This window comes from Humulus lupulus, chromosome 6, assembly GCF_963169125.1.
Source record: "Humulus lupulus chromosome 6, drHumLupu1.1, whole genome shotgun sequence".
NCBI classification, from domain to species: domain Eukaryota; kingdom Viridiplantae; phylum Streptophyta; class Magnoliopsida; order Rosales; family Cannabaceae; genus Humulus; species Humulus lupulus.
Window position 1 is genome coordinate 17,686,850 of NC_084798.1, and position 12,550 is coordinate 17,699,399.

A 12,550-nucleotide genomic window follows, 5' to 3' on the forward strand; every position below is an offset into this window, starting at 1 on the left:
CACATTTTTTTATTTTATTTTAAATTTTTTTGGTAGTACGTAAATTATTTAAAAACAATAAACCTGTGAATATTATGTGGGAAATAATGTATTTTTTATATGGAATTGGAGAATATATCAAAATAATTAATACAATTGGTAAAAAGGAAAAAAGAATCTCAAGTGGGTAGATAATATATTTTTTTTGTTTTAACGATTTTTTATGTTAACTTTAACAGAATATTGTAAATATTTAATAGAATATATCCTTAGAATTATTAAAAAAATATATTTATTAATTATATTAATATAAATTCAAATATTATAAAATATTATTATTATAATAATATATAATATACAAAAAATTAGAATAAAATTTATTTTTTATGAAAAATAAAAAAACTTATTCTCCAATTATAAATGTGTTTGAATAATATCAAAAAAAAATTTATACATTAAATAGTATAATTTATGATCTAAAATGTTATCATAATTTTTTTTTTTTGAAAAAACCATTAACAATGTTTATGTTAAAATTTTCTTTTAATATGTTTATGTTAGTATTTTTTATATAATATTATTTATTTATTTAAATTTATATGGAAATCATAAAAACTTAATAAATATATTTAATATTTTTTGTAAAAATAAAACTAAACAAATGTACATTGTACATTTCTTGCACCTAGCAATAGGTAAATTAAGAACTTGACCTTGACTTTGACTAAAAGATAAAGACCTCAACCTAAATTTGTAGGGACTTAAAATTCACTAAGATTGTGTTTGAAGCTTGGATTTCAGAAAGAAAAAAAAAAGTGGAGGGATTTAATTTTAAGTTCAAAATGGGGGGAAAATTAATTGAAGTAAAAGTGAGGGAAAAGTTGTAAGCAAAATTCATTGGATCTCTTGATTCACGGAAAAAAAAATGTTATTTTCCCCTTAAACTATAGCACTTGTAGATTTTTTCCCCTTCCGTCCAAAATAATAACGGTTTGCTGACGTGACAGTTAAAAAAAATTAAAAGTAATTGTTTAATTAATTAATTGATTTTAAAATAGAGTAAATAAATAAAAATCATTTTAAAAAGTAAAAAATTAATAAAAATTTATTTTTAAACTATATTAAATATTATAAAAAATTAATAAACATATTTATTTTAATTCAAATATAATTTTGAAAAAACTAAAATCAATATTTCTAAACTAAATTAAATTAAAAACTAAACCAAATATATATTTCAAATGTAGAAAATCAAACACATTTAGAAAACCATCAAGCAAAAAATTAAAGATTTTAATTTAGTTTAGTTCAAAGTATAACTTAGTTTAGAAATATTGATTTTAGTTTTTTTTTTAAATTATATTTGTATCAAAAAACATTTTATCTGTATATCTAAGATCTTTGGATGCCAATACACTCAAATGAAATGACTAAAATACCCTCCAATATTTTCTAACTTGTATATTACGTTCAACTACCAAGTCAAGAGGAACATTAAAACCTTGAAAGAGCCCATTGGGCACACTTGGCCTTGGCTACCCAAACTCAGCTATATGTTAATGGAAGATATTAAATGATTTATTTGTACCTCAAATCTTATACCACCAACAGCGACGCAATATCCCAGTCCAATCGAAAAAAAAAATTCTTATTGCGACCGACATGTCGTCACTGTAGTAAAACACTACTGCGCCGACTCTGTTTTGTCATCGTCATAGATTGCTACACATACGAACCTACAACGACGTCGTTTTGGCGACGACATGTCGTCGCTGTATACCTACATCGACGATTTCTTGATCTACAGCGATGACAAAAATCATCGCTGTAGACTCTTTTTCTTGTAGTGAATCAAGCAAAAAATTAAAGGTTTTAATTTAGTCTAGTTCAAAGTATAACTTAGTTTAGAAATATTAATTTTATTCTTTTTTTAATTATATTTATATTAAAAACTATTTATGTTTATTGATTTTTTATTTATTGGATTTTATATAATTTAATAAATTTAAAAATTAGTTTTTATTAATTTTTTATTTTTAAAACTATTTTAATTTATTTTTTCTAAGTTAAAATCTATTAATTAATAAAAATATTTTTTTTTAATATTTTTTTAACACGTCAGCAAACCGTTACTATTTTAAACGAAATAAGCAAAAGATTACAAGTGCAATAATTTGTATGTATTTTTGCCAAACGAAAAAATTCGGAAAGCAAAAATCTGTAAGTGATATAGTTCCAAGAGAAAAAATCATTTTATCTGTATATCTAAGATCTTTGGATGCCAATACACCCAAATGAAATGACTAAAATACCCTCCAATATTTTCTAACTTGGATATTACGTTCAGCTACCAAGTCAAGGGGAATATTAAAACCTTGAAAGAGTCCATTGGGCACTACCAAGTCTTGGTCTTGGTCTTTTGTCTTAATTTCTTTTTCTTCTTTTGTCTCATTTTTGTAGTCTCAATTATCCAAACTCAGCTATATGTTAATGCAAGATATTAAATGATTTATTTGTATCTCATATCTTATACCATTTTTTTTTTAAAAGAGAAAAGTATTTAAAATCAATAAATGTATGAATATCGATTGGAAAAGAGTGTATTTTTTATAAGAAATTAGAGAACATATTAAACTAATTAATACAATAGGTTGAAGAAGAAAACAATTGACAATATATTAAAAGAAAGTATTTTATTTTTATTTTTTTTCTGTCATTTAGGTCATACTAATTAATATAATATATTAAAACAATTTACTATGCTAGCTGATAGATGCTACACATATAGTATATGCTAACATCATTACAAAAATATATAACAATCCCTTGCCAATATTATAGTACATGGAATCTTATGAATATATTCACCATGACAATATATATAAAAAATACTATCTATTTATTCATTATTGATACATCTATTTTTCATATATATTTATGTCTAACTTTGAATACACATCATAAAGTGAAAAAAGTGTATACAATTTAACTGAGTATGTATAATCTTTTTTCTAAGTGTTATTTTTATAAAATTGAATTATTTTTATTTATATTACATTATATAGCTATTTTTACATTAAATTTTTGTAAGGATTGTTTTGAAAGATTTTTTGTAATATTAATTTTTTTTATTTATTGTATACATATATATATATATTTCTAAGACTTTTATTGTTGTTTTTTTTTTCTTCCAAGTTTGGGTGAGGTATTCACTTACTTAATTGATTACCCAACAAAGATGTGAATTACGAAGAATTGGTCGACGAAATATGAACCGTAGACTGAATCTTGATATACCTCAGAACAATACATTTGTTTTATCAGGAAATATATTGGCAGTTGCAAATCATTTGATTGGAATGAACGGTTCCATTTTGTTTTTTAGATCTAGGTTAAATAATACGTTATCATGAGGGGTAATCAGTTACCCTGAGATGAGTAACATTCTGCCGTAAGAGGGATGACGAGTTACTCATTTTAAATATGAAAAGAAACATTGAATTTGAAGAAAAATAAGACATGATCTCATCTTATAAGCAATTGTAAAAATAAAAAAGTATTGAAGAAAAGGAAGAATAATACTTCAGCAAAAAAGGTAGAAGAAGAATTAACTATATTTTTAGTAATATAGGTAACCGGTTACTATTAAAAAACTTATAAATATACATATATATCAGAACGTGGAGGTAACTAGTTACCTATCGCAGATTTGAAGTTAAAAAAAAACATATCTAAAGAAAACAAACGAGATTTGGTCTGCAACAAAAGAAGAAGAAAGCATATTTGTAACGATATAAGTAATCGTTTAATATTAATATAATTATAAAACTATATAATTTATAATTATATTAATATAAATTCAAATATTATAAAATATTATTATTATAATAATAATATATAATATACAATAAATTAGAATAACATTTATCTTTTATGAAGAATAAAAAAATTTATTCCCAATTATAAATGTGTAATTTGAATAATATCATGAATTTTTTATACATTAAATAGTATAGTTTATGATCTAAAATGTTATCATAAGTTTTTTTTTTAAAAAATTATTAACAATGTTTATATTTAATTTTTATTTTAATATGTTTAAGTTAGTCTTTTATATATAATATTATTTATTTATTTAAATTTATATGACCATCACAAAAACTTAATAAATATATTTAATCATTTAAAAAAAACTAAACAAATATTGATTTTAGTTTTTTTAAAATTATATTTGTATTAAAAACTATTTAAAAAACATCTAAACATTTAGAAAACAATCAAGCAAAAAATTAAAGATTTTAATTTAGTTTAGTTCAAAGTATAACTTAGTTTTAGAAATATTGATTTTAGTTTTTTTAAAATTATATTTGTATTAAAAACTATTTATGTTTATTTATTTTTTATTTATTGGATTTTATATAATTTAATAAATTTAAAAATCATTTTTTATTAATTTTATATTTTTAAAATTATTTTAATTTATTTTTTCTAAGTTAAAATCTATTAATTAATAAAAATATATTTTAACTACCACGTATGCAAACCATTACTATTTTAGACGTAATAAGCAAAAGTTTACAAGTACTATAATTTGTGGGTATTTTTCCCAAGCGAAAATCTTATAAGTGATATAGTTGGAAGAATAAAAAAAGCATTTTCTATGTATATCTAAGCTCTTTGGTACACCCAAATGAAATGACTAAAATACCCTCCAATATTTTCTAACTTGTATATCACGTTCAACTGGGTCAAGGGGAAAGTTAAGGCTTTGAAAGAGCCCCTTGGGCACACTTGGTCTTGGTCTTTTGTCTTAATTTCTTTTTCTTCTTTTGTCTAATTTTTGTAGTCTTAATCACTCAAACTCAGCAATATGTTAATGCAAGATATTAAATGATTTATTTGTACCTCATATCTTATACCATTTTTTTTTAAAAAAAAAAGAAGAGAAAAGTATTTAAAATCAATAAATGTATGAATATCGATTGGGAAAGAATGCATTTTTGATAAGAAATTAGAGAACATATTAAAACAATTTACTATGCTAGCAGATAGTATATGACAATCCGTTGCCAATATTATAGTACATGGAATCTTATGAATAATATTCACCACAACAATATATATAAAAAATACTATCTATTTATTCATTATTGATACATCTATTTTTCATATATATTTATGTCTAACTTTGAATACACGTCATAAAGTGAAAAAAGTGTGTACAATTTAACTGAGTATGTATAATCTTTTTTCTAAGTGTTATTTTTATAAAATTGAATTCTTTTTATTTATATTACATTATATAACTAATTTTACATTAAATTTTTCTGAGATTATTTTCAATGATTTTTTGTAATATTAATTTTTCTTTATTTATTGTACATATATATATTTAAGCCTTTTAATGTATGTTTTTTTTTTAGGTTTTGGTAAGGTATTCAGTTACTTAATTGATTACCCAACAAAGATGTGAATTAGGAAGAATTGGTTGACGAAATATGAACCTTAGATTGAATCTTGATATATATTTTTGTTACCACGAAATATATTGGCAGCTGCAAATCATTTGATTAGAATGAACGGCACTAATTTTTTTTTTAGATCTAGGTTAAATAATATATTATCATGAGGGGTAATCAGTTACCCTGAGATGAGTAACATTCTGCTATAAGAGGGATGACGAGTTACTCATCTTAAATATGAAAAAAAATATAGAATTTGAAAAAAAAAAAAAAAAAGACATGACCTCATCTTATAAGCAATTGTCAAAAAAAAGAGTATTGAAGAAAAGGAAGAGAAATACTTCATCAAAAAAATTAGAAGAAGAATTAACTATAATTTTAGTAACATAAGTAACTGGTTACCATAAAAATTTATAAATATACATATATATCAAAACGTGGAGGTAACCAGTTACTTATCGCATATTTGAAGTTAAAAAAAAACATATCTAAAGAAAACAAACGGGATTTGATCTGCAACAAAAGAAGAAGAAAGCATATTTGTAAGTAATCGTTTAGTATTAATAGAAAGGTTTTCAAAGAAGTGAAACGAGAGAGCCAGTCAAGATAATCAACAAACACACCATCTTTAGAAGAAGAGAATGAAAGATCTAGATAGTGCAATTTGGTAAGATTCCAAGCTCGGGAGGAATAGTTCCACTAATTGAATCACCTGATAAAAGGTTGAGATGTGTAAGATATTTGAAAGAAGCAATAGACTTGGGAATTCGAGTAAAGTCATTCCCAACTAGACTCAAGTAATTCAAATACTGCAACCAATCTCACCACTTCAGAAAAAATAGAGTGTTGAAATTTGCCCAACAATCAAGAAGGCTTCATGATAATTGATTATTGGACATGTCAAGAATTCTTGTTACCTCTTCTTTGGCTTCACATAGAAAGTACATAATCATGGAAGAGATTCTTAAGAGATTGGAGTTGTTAGCAAATCAAATTGGAAACATGAATTTAGAAAACAATGTTGTTGAGGTGAAACCATCAGAAATGTTGTTTGTTAAGACTTCTCTGCCGGATGAACCTGAAGTTTATGGTAGAGAGAATGACATGGATGCTGTAATGAAGTCTTTGATATCAGATGATGTAGGCAGTAATCAAAAGATATATGATGTCATTCCCATAGTGGGATTGGAAAAACTACCCTTGCTCAAACCCTTTTCAATGATGATGAAGTGATGAAGATGTTTGAACTTAAGGTGTGGGTGTACGTTTCTGATAAATTTGACGCCATGGCTGTGACAAAAACCATTCTTCAACAAGTAGCTCCGGATGATGCTCGTAATGACATGGATTTGAATTCGCTTCAAGTCAATTTGGCAAAGAAGTTAATGGGAAAAAAGTTTTTGATTGTTCTAGACGATGCTTGGGCGAATGATTATGTTCAGTGGAAGGAAGTGATGAAGCCTTTCAATAATGGGGTAAAAGGCAGCAAAATAATAGTAACAACAAGAAACAAGACAGTTGCGGATAGCATTGGAACCGTTGATCCACACTATCTTAAACAATTATCAAAAGATGAGTGTTGGGAACTGTTTGCGAAACACGCCTCTCGTGGATATCTTGATATGTTTATTGAGAATCCAAAACTAGAAAGAATCGAGAGAGAAGTTGCTAAGAAATGTAATGGCTTACCTTTAGCTGCTAAAGTTCTAGGAGGGCTCTTGAGATCGACGTTGAATGCTGAGAGATGGGAACAAGTAGCAACGAGTAATATTTGGGAGATGACTGATAAAAGGAGCAAGGTTCTTCCTGCGGCCTTAGAAGTGAGCTACCGCTATCTTCCTGCACACTTGAAAAAGTGTTTTGCTTATTGTTCACTATTCCCAAAAGGTTGTGAATTTGAAAGACAGGAACTAGTCTTAATATCCTCACAAAGAAGTTGTTCTCCTAAGGAAGTCTGGGATTGAACATCATATTGATCCTTAAGGAGCCCAAACACAGGTGTTCTCCTAAGGAAGGCTTCATGATAATTGATTATTGGACATGTCAAGAATTCTTGTTACCTCTTCTTTGGCTTCACATAGAAAAGAGCTGCAACTAGTCAAATTATTATTGGAGAGATATAAATTGGTTGCATTGGAGAGATAGAAGAGGGAATAGAACCATAGAATTGATTGAAACTCAATGGAAAATGTGGTAAAGTGCTGCAAAGAAGATTTAAAGACATATTTAAGAACACCAACTTGGATGATATATCACTGAACCAATTAGGAACATCACTAGAAATAACTTGCACGATATGAAGGCTATGATTTCCAACTGAAATGAGGGAACCCAATTGGAGTTGAATTTCAATCTCAAGCCTGAGTTATAGGAAAAATATAGTTTCTTCAGAGATAACCCCAACTAGATTGTTTGAAGAGACATCTATAGCCTCAAGATAAGAAAACTCACCAATACTCTCTCTTGAAGTACCATTCAACTTATTGTTATCTGAGTCATCTTGTTTCAAGTAGTTCCTTATTTCAATATGATTTCCAGAGAAACCAGGAATGTAGACAGCAAATAAAGGTATCAAGTCTAGAAGTTCTTCTCTAAAAATGCTTCAAAATCTACCACATGTACATATCTATTTATTAAGTGGATTTAGTGTGTTACCAGATGTTCTATGTGGTTTATTACAGGCCCTGTAACTATTGCAGATCAAACAGCAGAGGAGTCTATGGTGTCTATTAATTTGAAAAACCTTCCATCTCATTCTATTTTAGTAATTTAATTTGTATCAAATTGGTGTAATTAAGTGGTTAGAAAGAACTCAGGACATGATTGCAGATCCTTCCAATTTAAGGTTTGTTTTAGATAAATGCTAAATGTGACATAATATGGCTCAATTAGATCAGTGGTATTATAGTTCTGTATTTATATTAGATCAAGTGTTTGAATCTCTTGTTTGGATTCCTATTAAGAGAAAGTTAATCTTTGTTTGGTAAGTGTAATTGTAGAAACAAAGTTTACAAACTTACTTAACAATAGTCAAAAGCATCAGCTACTAAAAACAGTATAGAGATTCAAATGCTTCAAGCTTGACCCATTAATTCTGTTGCTTTTAAACTTTGAACTCTTAGAATCCTTGCAGCCACTAAGTCTGATCTTCATCACCAGAGGAATCTACTTAAAAAAGTAAACATGGAAGAAATAATATGAGAGAAAACATAATTTAGTTTAATTTTATACACTCCAAACTTACTTGGCCACTTGAAATACAAATTTTAAAAGCACTGACAAAACAAGAATTATTAAATAAGAAGGCCATTTTTTTTAATATATACATAAATATATAAAATGAATAACTTTTTTTAATATAAATGATGGCCTGGCCAAGATAGATTCATATATATTTAAATTTTTTATATGAAAGAAAACCTTGTATTAAAACGTTAAAGAACACCCCTATAGATTCATAAATATACTTTTCCTTCCAAATAAATCTATATTGCTGTTAAAAAAATAGAATTAAGTTGGACACTAATGAATTCAAGAATCTTTTATCTAATAATCTAGTCTTTTACAGGAAAATGCAATGTCTACCCCTATAGTGGCTATTGCCTTTTGGTACATTTCAGAAATAATATTTATATATAATTAAATTAGACTGAATTTTTGAACAAAATTATCATGTAATAAAACTAACCTGTCAATTGCAGTAAGCTTTCTTCTCAGCGCAGTGCCTTTGATAGCACATTTCTTAGGCTATGCATGAAATGCTTTATCATCACTAAATTGACACAAACTCCACAAAATCCTACAGTGAATCCAACTCCAATTCCTTTATAAAACCATGACAACTCAAACCACGTTTCATCTTCTTTATCATGAGCTGAGGCCAAAGAACCTTCTTGCAAAGTTCCATCTTCATGACATGAACTTGTCAGAGGAGGTCCGCAGAGTCCATGGTTCATGGTATATGTAGAAGCATGGAAACTTTGTAGTTGAGTGCTTGTGGGAATTTTTCCTGACAATCGATTGTTTGACAAATCCAAATGATTCAGAAGAGACACTTGTGCCAGGCTGATGGGAATGGCACCAGAAAGCTTGTTATGGGACAGATCCAAAGACTCTAACTTAGTCAAGCTCCCAATCTCTTTAGGAATGTTTCCACTCAACTCGTTTCGTGATAGGTTTAACTGAGTCAATTCCAAAAGACGAGTCATGTCAATAGGTATCTCTCCACCCAATTTATTACTCGATAGATCAATCAGTCTTAGCAAACCAAGAATACTCTTATATTCATACTCTATTCCTTTCCAAATAACCCGTGATGCAAGACTTTGATACTCTCCCATGTAATCAGGACCATATGTTATCAAAATGTTGGGACTTGTAGCGCCAGTGTTCTGAACCATTGATGTGAAATTTGCAAAGCAAGAAGGAATAGCACCACTTAGATTATTTAAGGAGAGATCCAATATTTGGATATGAGAAAGATGACAGAGATTCAATGGTATGTTTCCTTGAAATTCATTTGATTTCAGATTGAGAAAAACCAATGAAGTAAATCTTTCACCAATCCATAATGGTATTATTCCTTCGAAACTATTCCATCCCAAATCCAAAACTTGTAGTCTAGTGCAGTTTTTCAGTGTAGAAGGCAAAGGTCCCAAGAAGTTATTGTGCTCCAACTGTAGAGATTGAAGTTTTGTCAAACTTCCAATGGAAATTGGGATCTTTCTTGAGAATTCATTGCTGTCCAACTTCAGAAAAAATAGAGTCCTATTGAAATTCCCCCAACAATCAGGAAGGCTCCCTGAAAATTGATTATTGGACATGTCAAGAATTCTTGTTACCACATCTTTGGCTTCACATAGAAAAGAGCTTCAACTAGTGAAATTATTATTGGAGAGATATAAATGGGTTGCATTGGAGAGAGAAGATGGAATAGAACCATTGAATTGATTGAAACTCAAATCAACTGTATAAGCACCCATCAATGGAAAATGTGGCAAGGTGCCATAAAGAAAATTGAAAGACATATTTAAGTACTCCAAATTGGATGATATATTACTGAACCAATTAGGAACAGCACTAGAAATGTCAGAATTTGAAATGTCAAGATAGGAGAGTTGTGATTGTGTTTGCAACCAACTACGGAACTGTGGACCTAACTTGCAAGATATGAGGAATATGGTTTCCAACTTAAATGGGGGAACCCAATTGGAGTTGAATTTCAATCTCAAGGCTGAGTTATAGGAAAAATACAGTCTCTTCAATTTGGGACACCTTAGGTTCACTCCAGAGATAATCCCATCAAGAGAGTTTGAAGAGACATCTAAAAACTCAAGATAAGAAAGCACACCAATACTCTCTTTTGAAGTACCATTCAACTTATTGTTACTTGCTTTGAAATTTATCAAGTTTGGCATTGATGTGTATTTGAATTGATTGAGAAAATATGTATTTGAATGTTAGATGTATTTTTGTCTAAAAAATTAAAATTATCATATATTTGGGATAGTAACTTATGTTGGTATATTAAAAAAATTCACTAAAATATCATGCATATAACATGAAATTTCCCTATTCTTTTTCTTTTCTTTTTTAAATAGAATTTATTTAATGCAACATATTAGAAAAATTATTTGAACCTCTTATCTATTACATTTTTTTTTAATTTGTCAGAATTTTTATTTTTAATATAGGTAGTACATAAAATATATGATATAGTAATAATGGACAATAATATAATAGGTAATTTAGTAATCTTTAAATTAAGTATTTACTGAATCACCATCTTCGTATAGTTATGGTGATTCTTTTTACTGTTTTTTATTTATTTATATGGGAATTTAATGTTTTACACAAAATACGGTAACTAATTAAGTACCAATAAGTTATTTTTTACAAAACCAATAAGCATTTTTAAACATTCTTTTATGGTATTTTAGTTCCCACATTCCCATTCGGCTCAACAAAATAAAAAAAAAATTGAAAGGTAAGTGAATTATCTATTAATAAATTAATTGGACATAGACCATTATAAGAAGATAATACTCAAAGAACAAAATCAATTAACGTAGGCATACTAAATAAATTCCTACAGAGACTTCAACTAAAAGTCTAATAAGGCACAAATTTACAGAAAAAGTAGGCCTAAGCGGTCAATTCCTTGTCCCACTTCCACTGATAAACCTAAAAGAAACATTAGTAAACTTCATGGAAGTGTAATCTCCAGCTCCTTTAGGCTCCTCTGATACAAGAACTGGGTTTTCTAAAATCCAATGCTTTTCCATCAAAACACGTTTTTTTTTTATCGGATTCGAAAACAAAATTCAAATAGAAAAATGTTTGTCTTAAGAGATTCAACCTCAAAAAGACCTTTTAATTTCACAAAATATATTGATTGCATGAATGACAGATTCACATGGAATTAATCTAATCAAGATTTAGCAACAAGGCCCGTGCCAATCAATAACATATAATACAATATCAATAAATATACCAAGTATCATTATGCTTAAACGGTGAACTTACCACAAATTTTCTCTAATCTTCGATAGAACCCAAAGATACTCTAAACATGTTCAATTATGTATAATTTTAAATTACATAATATCATATGAAAAGTTTTTATTTCGATAAAACACAGTTGCCAAATGATCTTTTTAATTTGTGTGTGTGAATGGTGCAGTCGGAGGATGATGGAGCTGGAGGGAGAAGGAAGAGAAGGGATTCTTTAGATCAATGTACGAAACAGACTGATCATGATATGTTTTCGCCAACATTTGTTTTTCCTTGCCTTTGAAATTTTTCTGGATATTACTTGTTGCAATCGTTGTTTGATTCATTGACAAGTCAATCATCAAATGCTTTACCCCTTTTGGTGCATATCATATACCATAATAAACTAATTGAAAGAACTATTATCTAAAACATTGATTGAAACCATGTAAGTCCTTTGGTCGACCAAACTACTAGATTGTGGGATTCTTTTGCCAATTTAAATGACCGAAACCATGTGAAAGTACTTGGTCAATGTATTTGGAGGACTTTGTCTTTGTTGCAAACCATGTGTTCGACAAAATGCCTTCAAGAGTGTTGAAAGCTTGTTAAAATGC

General features: G+C 28.0%; 2 protein-coding genes across 3 annotated transcripts; one reads left to right on the forward strand and one right to left on the reverse strand.

Moving 5' to 3' along the window:
- Positions 1 to 6,338: 6,338 nt before the first annotated feature.
- On the forward strand, positions 6,339 to 7,405 carry LOC133784783 (putative disease resistance protein RGA3). Its single transcript, XM_062224057.1, has 2 exons — positions 6,339 to 6,562; positions 6,622 to 7,405. Exons 1-2 carry the CDS (start codon positions 6,339 to 6,341, stop codon positions 7,403 to 7,405), a joined length of 1,008 nt encoding a protein of 335 aa, XP_062080041.1.
- Positions 7,406 to 8,399: 994 nt separating this feature from the next.
- LOC133781768 (receptor-like protein EIX2) lies at positions 8,400 to 10,853 on the reverse strand. 2 transcript variants are annotated; one of them, XM_062220835.1, is made up of 2 exons: positions 9,130 to 10,853; positions 8,400 to 8,606 (listed from the first exon to the last, which is right to left on the reverse strand). In XM_062220835.1, the coding sequence occupies exon 1, from the start codon at positions 10,262 to 10,264 to the stop codon at positions 9,155 to 9,157; it is 1,110 nt and encodes a 369-aa protein (XP_062076819.1). In that variant the 5' UTR covers positions 10,265 to 10,853; the 3' UTR covers positions 8,400 to 8,606; positions 9,130 to 9,154. The 2 variants fall into 2 exon arrangements, with proteins under 2 accessions (XP_062076819.1, XP_062076820.1); XM_062220836.1 differs by having other exon boundaries at positions 8,400 to 8,609.
- Between the last annotated feature and the right edge of the window lie 1,697 nt (positions 10,854 to 12,550).